This window comes from Rhipicephalus sanguineus, chromosome 3, assembly GCF_013339695.2.
Source record: "Rhipicephalus sanguineus isolate Rsan-2018 chromosome 3, BIME_Rsan_1.4, whole genome shotgun sequence".
In the NCBI taxonomy this organism is placed as follows: domain Eukaryota; kingdom Metazoa; phylum Arthropoda; class Arachnida; order Ixodida; family Ixodidae; genus Rhipicephalus; species Rhipicephalus sanguineus.
Genome location: NC_051178.1, coordinates 191,050,554 through 191,065,707, shown reverse-complemented (window position 1 = coordinate 191,065,707; position 15,154 = coordinate 191,050,554). Strand labels below are relative to the sequence as shown.

The following is a 15,154-nucleotide window of genomic DNA, read 5'->3' as shown; positions in this document are numbered from 1 at the left end:
TTACACACACACACACGAATATAACTAATAACTCTAATCACAGAAGTGACAACCGACGGGCTGACAAAATGAGGGAGCTTCTCGTGAGGCCTTCAGTGTTTAAGCAGCTAGAACAAATCACAACTCTCTTTATATTTATTGTGAACGGAAACGGATAAGTATAATCCGAGCAAACGTGGTATCAAAAGGGAAATATTTACGCATGTACGAATTTTCGACGCGAACGTGCCAGCATGGTTTAGCTGGAGCTTGAGACATGATTACCTGGTGCTCAGAAGAACACAAAGTATGTGTATTATGTACTAACAACGGGGAAACAGGACAGGAGCACCGAGATGAACAGAGAAGGAAAATGAACATCGAGTCTGCGCACAAACATGTCAGATGACACAATCCTCTTATCAACATGGTGGGTGTTGTATAGTCTGTAGACAATCACGTGACATGCCCTGTAAGCGATTCATAAGCAGAAACAGTCTTTATGCGGTTTTTGAGACCTTCGAAGCTTCTCAAGACTGCGACATTCGCGATACACATCAGCGCCATACGAGGAATGTAAGTATGTATAGGCGGCAGGACTGTTTCACAAGGAAGTTGACAGACGGCAAAAACGAAACCAGTTGTTAAAGGCCCACCAAACAGCTAGACTGAATCCCGCTAGTTCAAATAAAACATATTCTTTTAAAATTCAGTTCTCATGTGGAGGGCGAAGTTCCCTTGATTAAATTTGGCACCCGAACTTTCACACCCTCCGGCGTACACGTCGCCGTGACGTCACTTACTCCAATGTGTCCTTGACGTCACGGGAACTGGATCCAATGTGGAGCTATGATAAAAGTGCGGTAACGCCCGGAGGCTTGGCTTCGTGTCCTCTGCTAAATTGTTCGGGCGCACCAATACTGTGAGCGTTGAATGGAACTTCTTTTGCAGCGGTGCTGCATGGGCGGAGTAGGAGACGCGAGGTCGGCCATACTACAAAGTGTAGAGCATACTCTGTAACTCTGATCACAGCAGAAGTTTGCTGCATTAGGATGGTTTTGGTACAGAAATGATTATAGTAGCTGCCCAGAGATGGGTGTTCCGTTCCTTTAAATGTAACAGAGGCATTTTTTTTTTTTTTTTTTGCGATAAACCACTAACTAGAGCCATGTTGGAAGCTGTCGGAATCAGCGCAGTCATGGTAATCCAACCTATAGATACTGTGCAATCCAGGATATTATGGCTATATACAGTGAGCTGCATGGTGCAGAAACTTCACGGTGGCGGCGACCTGCCTTCTGTTTGTGCACTTCTCCTGGCTACCTCCCATGTTTTTTCTACACAGCCTTCCATTATTCATGGACAATTTGGCACATGATGTAAAACAATACTGCACATAAGAAAATAGGAACAAACAACATTTGTGTATCGTGTTCTACCTAAAGTATCGCAGCATGCAGCCAGAGTAAATTGCTAAGGTAAGATAAATACGAAGTTGCTAAGATAAAAAAAAAAGGTTCTTGCAAGATAAAGGAATCATAATGAAAACAATGGACCCGCGAGAGCTTCTTTTGAGCGCTGACGACTGTAACATACCTTCTGAATTATGATTAAGAAAACTCAAAGTGAAATGTGCGCTGCTTATACTGCGCTTCTTCGACTCACACCCACACACACAAAAAAAAAATCGAAAAGCGACTTGTACACCTCTGTATCATATGGCACAACACCCCATTTCGTCCATTTCGTAGAAAACATAAAAGGCACATTTTCTGAAGTTCATTGAGCGCGAGATTATTTTTGTGGCCACTGTAAAAAACACCACCTCGTTTCACTATACTGTTGACAGTGTTATTGGTGACATATGCCACATGCAAGAATTAACCACATATGCCAATTTCTACGACTTCAACCTAGCGGCCGTCGCTAGGTTGAAGTCATGGAAAGTGGTTCGAAATTTACATCAGACATCCAAATCAATACCAATATTTTAAGAAGTGTTAGCGTCTTCCCAGTTAGAACTTTAACACAGGGCCGAATTAAAAGGAAAATCGAGTTATCCGAAGTCGGCATCAATACAAAATGCATGTGAAGGAGGAACAGAAACAAATCGGCAGTGATAACGGCTGTGCTGAGGACGGATTCACAGCTTACGGGGTCTAAAGGCTCCCGTATACATTGGTGAATGGGCGGTGCACTAGTTATCTCGCGCAGTCAGCTTGCAGTCTCGTCAGCAAAGGAACAGAACCAAGTACGTAAAAGCACTGGTCGCATGAGCGACCACGTCCGCGAAGTACAGCGGAAGAAGCAGTCCTGCATGATCGTCAAGTTCCGTCATTACAATATGGCGGACATTTGGACCAATCACAAAAGCGCTAGAAATACCAACTGTTGACGCAACGTTGCCAGAACGTCGTGAATGTTGCCTTAACGTTGCAGGCGTTTCTTCACCGTTATGGCAACAATGCGTGCTACTAGGCGTAATGACCTTCTGAACCAATCAAAGCGGACAAGACAGCGATATCAACAAGATGGCGGAATTCGACAATGCCCAGAATAACAATGCATGTTGCTGCAGCATATCGCATTGTTGGAGCCGAAAACACAGGTTCTTCGTGCAACTCGATCACCGCACGCCCGTATAAAGGATGGCCCGGTCAGAGTTCTCGTGGAGAACTGTAGACTCAGCAGAAAAAATATTGTGTCGCTGGGTTCTAAACACGTATTGCAGAACGCTCCATCCGACGTCATCACAATGGCCAGTGCGTCGGTCAGCTGACGACCGCACGCTGCCCGGACTCGTACGTTGGATTCTGGAAGTTCGACACGGCATTCTTGAAGATTGGGTTCGTGTCCTGCGGTGAGAAACACGAGAACTTCATTCACTCGCATTGTAAACTTGCGCGCGCGAACTGAATAGAAAAGGAACCGAAGCAATAGTTTCCATTGGCGCGCTAGGCATGACAGTGCGTATGGCAAATCAAAGGCAGTGGACGACGACAAGAGCTGAGCGTCATTCGATCCACGCGTTGTTTTACCCACTCGCCATCCTTCAGCTCGGTTACCAGAGCAAACATGGTGCCTCCTACACTAGAGAGATATTTAGAGATAGCGTACGTTAATTATCTCCAAACGATATGATGATCTAATAAATAGTTCTACGTTTAGGTATCTAAGCAACTTTATCATAAGATAGCGCACCCACACGAAGACGTAAGGAAAGGAAGAGACGACACGAGCTTTCGTCTTCGTGTGGATTCGCTGTTTTATGGTGAGGCTCTATCAAGTCGCCCGCCTTGGGTGGAGCCACCGGACTTACTCCAAGGGGCCCATAAGGCCCCCATGATCCGTTTCCTCAGGACCCCCCATAAAGCTATTCATCTCTCGCGCTCAAATTACTACGTTAAGCGACTCACCTGCTCCTTACCAAGAGAAGTTTCCTGAAGTTTCAAGTTTGAATTTCGCGCCGGAACTTGAGCACCTGAATGCCAACATGACGCCGCGGAATTGAAAGTGTTCTTTCTTTCTCTTTTTTTTTTTTTCCTCGTAGGCCGCACTGGCTCAAAAAAATTTCCTGGAGCTTGCTACGTTAACCCTGGCTTCCTATAGAACACAGCGTGATTAATTTTTACCGATAAAGAATTACTTAGGCCCAGGCAGACGTCGTCAATATCAATGACGTCACTGAGAGTGGGTGTGCGGGAATCTCAAGCCGGCGTCCCCATAGAGTTTCTCTATGGGCGTCCCCACGTACTTTATCTTTGCGTGTTTTCTCGCTTACCAAGAGTCTCCTCGCAGCAAGAGCGGTGCTTTTGATATCGTGAAATGGCAATTTCCTAATACACGGAACATGTTTTCTTTTTTGTTGTTCTTTCTTGCCCCATTGTGAAGTTGTTCTTACTGAACGATTTGCTGTTTGCCACAAATCCCTTCCGCGCTTGACGGGAGTTCTGTTTAGTAATACTGCAGGTCAATGCTTTCGACCAAGCAGGAGGGGCATTACAGCAAGAAAAAATAAAATACAAACATGCGTAAGCAAATGCTACATGAAATGGACATAATACGTAAAAAGAAGCAGGAATCACACTTTGACATCGCTGAAATTCATAAAAATAGTTTGTCAAAGCATCCATCAAATCATTTGACTCAAATACATCAATGACGAGGGAGTTCAACTCGCTCACCGTTCGAGGGAAAAGGCCGTACTTGTAAACGTTTGTGATTGCAGCGAAAATCGGCGCAAGCAAATATTCGTGACTGTGTCATCTCGTAGTGAGTCGACATAGAGAATAGGGTAATGCCATATTAATTTTCGCAGCAAGAGTATTGTGTAGTAGTACAACACGATTAATTTTTCTGTGTGTTTGTATAGTGACTACGTTCTGTTTTGTAACATTAATGAGGACGGGGAATCTTCCCTGGCATTTTTTCCGCACATAAAACTCTCAGTTTTCTCTGGACTCCCTCAATTGCGAGAAAATTGGGCTCACTCATATTGCAAGACTCGCTCAGTTGCAAGAACCCCGTTTCTAAGTCGCTCACGTTAACCAGATTGAAAACGGTTGCTTCATGCCGGTGGCGGGCATCTTCAAAGTCAGCACGAAACCATCGTTTCAGCGGGAGACTAGATTCCACGTGGATGTTCCTACACAGCTGCGTTTTCTAAACCGTAGCCTCCGCGATCGTCGACCCACAGGTGCACCGGTCGATGATCGCGGAGGACACGTTTAAACGCGGAGAGAGAGAGAAGGAAAGGCAGGGAGATCAGCCAGAATTATAACATCGGGTTGGCTACCCTACGCTCGGGGGAGGGGAAAGAAAGATGGAAAGAAGAGCAGAGAGGAGAGCAAAGGAAAAAAAATGAAAGTGCGAAGTTGGAGTTCTATAGCCTATCCAACAGACCATTGCCACGCAAGAAAGTTCAATAAGGCCTTAATAGATTTCCGGCGCGAGGACTGTTCTGGTCGGCATTCTAACACTTTCAACGCCACACGGTAACAGTCGAGCCGCACACGCGGGACGCCGCTCTGGCGGCCCGCACTCACCGTGCCCCACTGGGTGTTCTTGATCTCCTTGTCGAACTTCTCGTACTCGACGCGGTCCCTGAGGTAGACGAGGAAGCGAGCGATGCACACGACCAGCAGGCCGACCAGTACGATGCCGCACACCAGGCCTCCCACGATGTACCACGTGAGCGCCTCACGGCCGCAGTCTATAGTGTTGGGCACGTTTCGGAGGACGAGAGCACAGGAGCGGGGAAGGGAAAGAGAAACACATCGTGACGTAGTTACGGATTTGTTATGACACAACTGCCACTACGAAATTTAGGGACACGCTAAGTGCACTATGGGTAGCCTACAAATTTTTGCAAAACAACAGGAATTATTGCAAAAACACAGGAATCAAAAATATATTGTTAATAAGATCAAAACCAGAACGTCCACCATTGCAGCAATTCACAGTGGTGAGGGCGGTGAGAAAAAAAAAAGAAAAGAAAAGGATTTGTTCTTTCTGTCTCCACTTGAGGAATACACCATCTCACTATTTGTTTTGGCAGGGCAACACGACATTGTCTGCACATATTTCGTTACGCAGAGCTCACAGACTAAGAACAGCTCACAGAATGTAAGTTCGAAACGAGTTCAGTGCGCTAGCGAGCCAGCACCGGAAGTGTCGGGACTCGGGCCGGTTTTGATAGCATCTTCGACTAATCGCACCGGTGCACACCGGAGCGCCCGGCGTGCCGTTTCGTCTAATCATCGTAGCGCCTGGGCACCCCGGTGTCATCGGTGCGGTTTGTTGAAGATGTCATTATAAGAACACAGAACTGCAGCACTGAAATAAAGAAAGTTAACAACGTGCAGGACGAATAAAATGTGCTTTGCAACTGCTTACTCGTCTGCCAAGTAAGAATCCGACACGGCGTTAACTGCTATAAACGTGTATACATTGTCGCTTATCGAGTGCGCACGAGCCCCGCGCTGCATATCAAATGAAAAGCAATGTCTTATTATAAGCTCGATATGTACAGAAACCTACCATCAGAGAGATTATAGCGATTGCTCGCGAGTATAATCTTTCAAGCAAAGCAGCGAAGCAGCAATATCGATTTCGATGACTCGCTGCGTACAGCAACCGAGCACTCTAAGCAGAAATCTCGTTTATATCAAAGGAAAAGAAAATGAAAGAAAAAAGAAAGCTAACATGTCGGAAAGTCTCATAAATCATCTTAGAAAGCTGATTCTGTGTGAACACGAATAATTAGCTCCTTCGTGTTCCTTCATCCTACATGTTAGAGATATCTGTATGTATGCAGCAATAAGGACTGCAGCGAACGACATAGTCATATAAACGTATGCGCTCATAAGAACGATCACTCGGAGATGGCAGGCTTTGCTTACGTGCTTCAGAGAAGCGTCTCCTCACCTTTGGTGGTCTGCGCCCTGATGACTAGTTCGTTGTTCTCGTCGTACGAGTACACGAACGAGAAGGAGCAGCTGTCGTCGTCCTTGAAGATGCACTTACGCTCCTCGGGATCAGTGGCTGCAAGAGGAAAGACGTCTTATACTTTCAATTTACAGACGCCGCAATCATTGAGCTGTTACGCGAACAACGACGTCTCCATTTTGTACGAAATGACGCACATGCAGTTGTCTCGAAACACCAAAGGCCTCGGAGCGATCATTTTTTGTGCGCATATGCATGGTCACAAGAGTGATCGCGTGTCTCCTGTTGCTGGTATTAAACACATACTATAGAGATAGTAAAAATAGTGGTACTCCAAGATGCGACCTGGTTCAGCTGTCATACTCAGCCCATGAAAAAAAAAAAAAAACAGATAGGCAGGATGTAGCGGGTGGGCTCTATTCGGGTAAACTTTTGCAGGAAGCAAGATAAAAAGGATAAAACCAAGCTTTAAGAGATGATTTGGCAACGATTTTACTTAAAGCGGATAACAGTTCAGCAGACGAGAAAAAATCTTGAACTCAACAACTGGACGACACGTAGCATGTTACACAGGATGCCCATGATAGTGTATAAAGAGTCCATAAAGGCCATTTAATCACTCTCCAACCTAACCTCCTTGAACTACGTACTTCACCCTGGTCGGCATCATCTGTTATGATGAATAGAAAATGGATGGACGGATGCAAAACTTTATTGAACAGAGGAAAATTATGCAGAAACCAGCGCACGCGCGCGCATGCTTAAAGCTACTGACAGTAACAAAGCAACCACGAAGAGTTGTTTCTAATGGAGGTCCCTATGAAAGCGAATGATTTTGCCGACATACACGGACATCATGGAGCCCAAAACACGGCGAGAAGTGGACGCATACCTTCGGCGACATCCACGGGTTGGATGTTGAGAGAGCTGCAGTTGAAGCGGCACTCTTCCTCGCTCATCTCGCCGGACTCGAAGACGACGCACTGGACGCAGCTGCGGAACTCGGAACACCGGCCCACGCAGGCCTGCGAAGTATGGCCGCTGTTCATTATCAAAAAGGCCGACTGCTATACGCCAGTTCTTATCCCCCGGCCTGGCAAATAAAAAAAAAATGAAATAAAGCGTTGGTAACAACAAGTGTTGGGGTTTAACGTCCCAAAACCACGATATGATTATGAGGGACGCCGTATAGTGGAGGGCTCCGGAAATATCGACCATCTGGTGTTCTTTAACGTGTACTAACACATCGTGCAGAGCACGGGCCTCTAGAATTTCGCCTCCACTGAAAATGCGACCGTTGCGGCCGAGATCGAACCCACGACCTTCGGGTCAGCAGCCAAGCACCATTGTACCAACGCTGCGGGCGCAACGCTATCGCTGGCGCTTTAAAATGCACTCCTGCACGGTGTAGTGTGCCGTATATGGCATGTATACTTATTATAGGTCAGCAAACTCACTCGTGAGTCGACTCAGTCAGACTCGCTCAGACTCAGATCGAGCCGCGAGTCTGAATTTGAGTGAGTCCGGTTGAATAATTGTTTGTTGAGCATGAGTTCGAGTGAGTCCGGTTGAGGAAAATTTTGGCGAGTCTGAGTCCGAGTGAGCCCTAAGGGCAAAGTATATTCCATTAGTAAGTCTCAGTGAGCTCCACATTTTTTGCCGACCTATATGATACTAATAGAGCACGTACCGCGCAGTCCTGGCAGAAGGGTCCGGCGAAGCGTCCCCGGGCGTCGGCGTGGCACAAGCAGCGTCCGCACACGCACTCCCCGTGTCCCGAGCACAGGCGGCCGCTGTCCGTGTCCTGAGGCGCCACGCACGTCTCGGTGCCCGTGGAGCACCCGCACGCCGAGCCCTGCCAGCCCGGTCGGCAGCGGCACTCGCCGCCGCAGCACACGCCCCGGTCGGGTCCTCCGCACACGCGGCCCTCGGAGTCGCGCTCGCACGAGAAGGTGTCGCACTCGCACCACTGGCCGAACACGCGACCTCCGGGAACGCCCTGCGTGCGCGACACGTGTAATGAACACGCGAATCTTAAGCGGTGCAGTGCGGTGCATGGTATTATTCGTAAATGAAGAGACACTAAGAGGATTACAGAGATTTGCATAAAGACAACTATAGATACGGCTGGAAGGGAAACAACTCGAAAGCTCGTATGCTTGGACATGTTGGTGATTCATGTTCGCCTTTTTTAGCGCACATTGAAAACAAGGACGGAATAGAACGACACGGAAGCAGCGCTTTGTTCTCGTTTTGTTCTATTCTGTCCTTGTTCTTATTGTGTGCTAAATAAAGTGAAGAGCTAGGAAACAACTCCCTCCTACAACACCAAAGAAAAAGGAAATAGGCATACAGACAAAAGAAAAACAGAGTAGTAGGAAAGAACACGAACAGGAATAAGAGAGAAAGACGTCAATAGGTTGTACGCTATCGCATAAAAACTACGTCAGGATAGAGACATTTCGTTCAAGCTATCATCCTCCCTCTAAACCATCGCGCAGAACCATCTTGATATATATATTTCTCACGAGACCAACGGCCACTCCGTTGGTTTTTAAGTTTGCAAGGTGGGTAAGGAACAACTACTAAAAGAAAAAAAAAAAACACGACCAGGGTTAACTTGAACTCTGTTCGCGTATCCTATCGTGTTGTTATTTGCAGCTGTAGACCATCAAGCTGTTCTACGCGTCCTTGGGCATGTACGTGGAATAGGTTAAAAGTGCACTTCGTCGACTTATAAACGAATAATGCAAATGAGCTACATGGAGGCCGGACGAGCACTTATCGCGCAATCGACAGCTGTTGCGGGCACGAAAACACGCGCCACTTATTAAAAAAAAAAAAGAAAAGATCATCACTGACTGCGAGCGGGGCGCACTTGCGTGCACGAATACTCACCGGCGGGTCGTAACACTTGCACTCGCCACAGACGCAGTCGCCGCGGTGTGAACACACCTCAGAGCTCGAGTTGTCACTGCGGGAAAGGGTAACAAGAAATAACGGACAAATAGGCGTTAGAATAATCCTCTCTTAATTACTACGCTGGCCCGAAGTGACCAACAAAAGCCAACAATGTCGGTCTTGCAAATAGGTTCTGCGGAATCCATGCGTGATATGATACGTGATTTTTAGTCACGCGAGTAGTTACGTAATGTTACGCGATTTTAGTCACGTGACTGGATGTTACGTGATAAGGTGGCGGAATCCCGCAAGTGGTGTAACAGACTCCAAGAATCGAAGTATCATCGCGTCTTTAGAGGGCGTAGTCAGAAATGTTTTGCGGCATATGGGGGATTCTGTTGGTATTATGGCTTGTGATCCACCTTTGTTGTGCAAAGTTTTGATGCTTTTGTATTCTCACTCCTGCTTGGGCCATGTGGCCTGCAGTATTTCTGTAAATAAATAAAAAAATAAATAAAATATATGCACATTTTTTTTTTAATTCGGAGGGTTCAAACCCTCCAAACCACCTTACGTCACTGATTCTTTCTGACACTTCGTCCCGCGGATCGCACACACTTCACGCTCATGTGTTTACCTACATAGGCGCGTGCAGGGTCCTCGATTAAGGGGAGAAAAGTTTCACCGCAGCCCCAACCCCCCTCCCCCCCCCCCCTCTCATCGCATTGGTCAGGTCCGAAACAAAACAAGCTCCGCAGTACTTTGTTTCCCGGATTTCCGAAGGTAAATGTGGGAAGCACTTGCAGGGGTTCTCGGCCGCCACTATTGTCAACAATCTGCATGTCCATAACTCTGCACCTAAAATAATGACAGGACAGGTTCGAGAGAGTAAAAGTACTGGGCATACTTGGCGGCACCCCTACAAGCAACCCCCCCCTACCCTTACCTAACCCATGTGCGCACACCTATGTTCACCTATCATCACGCGGCCGTATATTGTTCACGTTATCATGCGCACGAAAGACAGGCGGAATGGTCCTGACCTGCGGCAGAGTGCCGTGTGCTGCTCCAGTTCGCTGCCGAGGCACTCGCAGTGCTTGCCGTAGAAGCTGGTCTCGCACTCGCAGGCGCCGCACACGGCGCTGCCGCGACCGCTGCACGCGCTGCTGTTCGCCTCCTGCGACAACGACAGATGTAGTACGCGGTCAGGTATGAGTAAAGTATAATAGTTGAGGATTAAAATGCATGTCTCCTATAACCACTCTCATTCAGTCCAAGGACGACGAAACGATCAACCATAAACTGACAATGTCTGCCTAATCTGGCGGCGTTATCTAGAGTTGGAGATAACGAATTTAAGAAAGAAGGCGCAGTATGATTGCATTGTTCCGCAGCATGGTTTCATTGATTTCGCAGTGACTGCATTCGACATGTCTTTATATCAACTGTAGGTCATCCACCCCTTTGATGAGTTCTTGGCAGGTATGAGCAGGGCCGTAACCAGGAATTTTTTTCGGGGGGTGTTTGTGTGTAGAACGGCTACCTTTGGCAACTAGTGGTCGCTGTGAAGGCGTGAAAGTATTTTAGTGCCACCCGAAAAGTTAAAGCATGAAAAAATTTCAGGTGGTGTCAGAACCCCCTCAACCCCCCCCCCCCCTTAGTTACGGCCCTGGCTATGAGCATCTGATTAGTTCTGACGGAAGCTAATTCTATGCAGTCTCGGGTGAGACGCTGCGTCACCCCCTAAGATGGAACTGCACACCATTGATAATGAACAACTCGCTTGAAAGAGACAAGAGGAGGCGACTAAACGCACAAGAACCGTGCCCCCCGTTCGTCTGATCTTGCCTCATGCAAAAGATCCTTCCTCTCGCGTACATATGTGCAGTAACCGGCACAAGCTAAAACAAAACAAAAACCATTATAAACACTATAAACAAAAACCATTATACGTTTCAAAATGGCTTCACCGCAATACAGTTATGTAGTGAGACGAAGCGCACGTGGTGTGCCGCGGTGAAGCAAAACGAGAATTCGAACACGCGGTTCCTCCAGGTCCAGGGCAACGGAGTATCTCAAGCTTATACTTTGACAGGTGCATGGGTTCGAATCTCACCGAGGTACCCGAGATCGGCTGTCCGTGACGAACGCGCGAACAGCCAAGCCAACCTTAGTTATGTGCGAAAAGCACCGACTGATCACCGTGGTTCCAGCTTTAATCACCATGCATGATGGCCTTTTGGGTGCCCCGGACTGCATGCACATATCGCGTTGAAGCTCACTAAAGCACGTCCGCGACATAGCGTATGCCAGAATACCGGATACGTGCGCTGAACGTTAACGACTAGAAGTTCAAAGGCAACGAAGCAAGACGAGCAGACAACAGTCGCGCGTGCGCACTCACCACGACGTCCTGGCAGGCGCAGCGGCAGATGGGCTCCACGCGCACTTGCACGTACTCGTTCACTCCCACGGGGGAGATGCGGAACGCCGTGCTCTGGCCACCCTGGACACCGTCGCTGGGACACTGCTCCAGCTCCACGGTCACCTGGAACTCGATCTGCGGGGACACACGCACACAGATAACCTCACTTCTTCCACAACGTGTTTGACGTGGATGAGGACAAAGAATATGTAAATATACCTGAGCAACGCTACTTTTCCTAAATGATTGTTTAAAAAATAGTTCAAAATAATTTTTTTTTAATGGGGCGTAGTTCATACATGAGCTAAATCCGAAAAAATGCAAATAGACAACTGTGTGCGTCGGAAGTCTAAGAACACAGAGTTCGCAGGACAGGTTCTCCAAAATTATATGCTCGCCGCTACTCTCGCAAGATACACCCACACTTAAGGATTCCTTTTGCTTTAATCTCTTGTACATGCATAGTAACTACAGCAGCTTATATGTGCAGTAGTATACAACGCGCTCGCTCTCCACAGTAGTCCGGGCAGTTGCGACTGTTCAACAACTGGCATCGTGCACATCGACAATACTCAACGGCAGCACAAATCGCAGCGGTTCCTATCAACCTGCGCAATATATTTCGTGCATCCTTGCTCTATACGCGTGGACCATGGCGCAGAAAACAACAGGTTCATGTGTGAGCACGCCGCCATATTCCACCGCTTTCAGCACTGAGCGAGCTAACGGTGTTCAGGCATATTATCCATTGCTCACTATCGCATTCCCGCAATACGTTTCAAAGCTTTTCTATCGAATAAAAGTTGCACGTTCCTCGACACACGCGTTCATGGTGCTCACCTCGTCGCCGACTTTAATGCCGTCGCAGGCATTGCTCAGGCCCCTGGAACTAGACCTGTGGACGAGACGATACCGTTGCAACGATGTTCAAATGCATGAGACACAGTAATACACGCAATTAGTCCGGTCTATATATAAGTGACCGCACAAGAGTCCTCGTATACTCACCCGCGCAGGCAGCTGCTCTTGTAGCTGACCTTGAGAAAGTCGGGAGCGTTGTCCTGGAGGACCACTTCGGAGCGAATTTTCTGCGGTCAGTGTGAGAGAGTGCTCGGTTACACCGCCGAGTAATCGCACGGGACGCATTACTGAAGCACATGCTTCCGTTGGGAACTTGGGACGTCGCCCACAGCGATATTCTCAGATGTGCTCTATATATGTGGTTAACACTAAGCGCATACGTGGACGCGTTGTGGTAGCGGTCGCCTTCACAACAGCCGGAACTCCATCCACAAATACGCTGACTCATTACGCCAACGTCAGGAGAAGTCTTGTCGAAAGTGCATCGCAAATGCGTTCTACATTGTTTCCATATACAGTATCGTACCCCATTACCTCTACCGCCCTTTTACATACACAATTCTCTAATGTGCCTGCGAACGACTGAAGCAATCACACGAGGTGCACGAATTCCCCATTCGACATCGCCATATCATCATCATCATCAGTCTGTCTAAGCCCACTGCAGGGCAAAGGCCTCTCCATGCATGTTCCGCCAATCAACCCGGTCCTGTGCTTTCTGCTGCACGTAATACCTACAACTTCAATCTCATCTACCCACCTAATTTTCTGTCTCCCCCTCACGCGTTTGCCATCTCTTGGAATCCAGTCAGTACCCTTAATGACCACCGGTTATCCTGCCGACGTGCCACGTGCCCGGCCATATCCATTTCTTCTTCTTGATTTCAACTATGATATCCTTAACCCCCGTTTGTTCCCTGACCCACTTAAATTGAGGACGACGCAGCGAGCGATAGAAAGGAAAATGATAGGTGTAACCTTAAGAGACAGGAAGAGAGCATCGCCAAATAGCTATCACTTAATAAGTATATTGGAGGCACCTGAAACATTTCTAAGAGCTGAAAGTGTTAAAAAGTTTCAAGAGCTCACTAAGGAAAGAAGCACTTGCATAAATTCTGTCCCTCTTGTCAATGGACGTCCCATCGATAACATATACGTGTCTTCTAGGACACAGGCACACAGACCTTCCTCGGATATTTCGGATGCCACAGCGGCTACGGAGAAACAAGAAGTGGTGTTCCACGCGCGTGTTATTTTCGGGCGTTTTAGAGTGACTCACGTAGTACTGGTCCCGGACGAGCTGGACGATGTTCGAGGAGTCGCCGGCGAGCGTGCCCACGGAGGATCCGTCGATGAACGAGCTGAGCGTGTCGTACACGCCGAACGCCTTCTCGGGAACCGCGAAGATCAGGTTGATCTTGTTCTGCTGCACCACGCGCACGATCTGGCTCAAGGAAGGGTAGTCCTGCGGAACGGCACGTCATCCCGTACAGGCGCAATATAGTTGTATCGATCATATTACTATGCATCATGTTGTCCCTTTAAAGGGACACCAAAGAGAAAAAATCACAGCATATCCACGGAGTGAATGATGATGAGTGGGCGAAGCTGCGGAGGTTCATCGGTAAACCGTGAATCTTCCGTGAATTCTGCCCAGTACATCATCACCGACGTGAGATCGGGCGCGTTTATACTAAAGGTTCGATGAGTTATGACGACTTGCAGCTCATTAATTTTACATGTACGCTGTGAATTTTCATTGTTTAGAAAACCATTGCTTTAGAAAACATCTGGCGTCGTCTTCGTTAAGCAGCTGGCGTCTTTTCGTTTTGCTTTAGTAAAAACATCTGGGTCTTTTCGTTTTGCTTTTAGAAAACATCTGGCGTCTTTCGTTGGTTTATTTCATCAATCAACGGCGTTTTGAACAAAATTTTTATTGTTTAATCACGCACAGGATAAATCTCACCAGGCACTACCTTGGAGGTAAAAAGGCTGCTAATGGGAATGAGAGACAGAAGAAGTCGGCTTTTAGCTAACACTTACACTTCACTTCTACAATGTTTCATACTGGAACATGCCAAGGTGCTAAGGGGAATGAGAGACAGAAGAATTGGCTTTTAGTTAACGCGCAACGCTGCGCGAACTTTTTTATTGTTCAACAACGCACAGGAAAAATCTCCCACCGGCACCACCTTGGAGGTCAAGATCTGGTACTAGCATTACGACTGGTTACGCACTACTACTACTACTACACTACGAGGGACGAACGGGTGCCGCCTTAAGGAGCTTCGCCCCTAAAACGATTTTTCTCGTATATTAGCAAATTAGTCTTCCACAATTCCAAAATCACCCCGCTCGCCGCGAGGGGACGGTCGGTGAGCGAGAGAACGCGCAAAAAAGAAAATGCGGGTGCGACGCCACCTTAAAATTCCCGCCACACAAACACTGTGACGTCATAGATTTTGGCGGCGCGTTCTAGGTCCTACATAAGTTTCCTAAGCGGTGAAAAATAATACATGGTCCTCTGAGGGGCCAGAGACT

The 15,154-nt window shown here is 47.6% G+C and overlaps 2 protein-coding genes across 17 annotated transcripts in view; both read right to left on the bottom strand.

The window, feature by feature from the left end:
• Nucleotides 1-15,154, bottom strand: part of LOC119387910 (lysine-specific demethylase 6A) — a 218,751-nt gene that overhangs the window by 138,787 nt on the left and 64,810 nt on the right. The gene's annotated exons all lie outside the window — the stretch shown is intronic.
• The window catches only part of LOC119387912 (integrin beta-PS), a 136,716-nt gene continuing 122,769 nt past the window's right edge, over nt 1,208-15,154 (bottom strand). Inside the window, exons 11-21 of one of the 12 annotated variants that reach the window (XM_049413742.1) lie at nt 13,893-14,078; nt 12,761-12,840; nt 12,593-12,647; nt 11,732-11,887; nt 10,371-10,504; nt 9,325-9,400; nt 8,117-8,425; nt 7,319-7,451; nt 6,406-6,522; nt 5,025-5,191; nt 1,208-2,834 (exon numbers count right to left, since the gene is read on the bottom strand). In XM_049413742.1, the coding sequence (XP_049269699.1) occupies nt 2,751-2,834; nt 5,025-5,191; nt 6,406-6,522; nt 7,319-7,451; nt 8,117-8,425; nt 9,325-9,400; nt 10,371-10,504; nt 11,732-11,887; nt 12,593-12,647; nt 12,761-12,840; nt 13,893-14,078 (1,497 nt within the window). In that variant the 3' untranslated portion in view covers nt 1,208-2,750. The remainder of the gene's footprint in view (nt 2,835-5,024; nt 5,192-6,405; nt 6,523-7,318; nt 7,452-8,116; nt 8,426-9,324; nt 9,401-10,370; nt 10,505-11,731; nt 11,888-12,592; nt 12,648-12,760; nt 12,841-13,892; nt 14,079-15,154) is intronic. The other 11 variants (XM_049413743.1, XM_049413747.1, XM_049413745.1 and 8 more) reach the window with 11 other exon arrangements.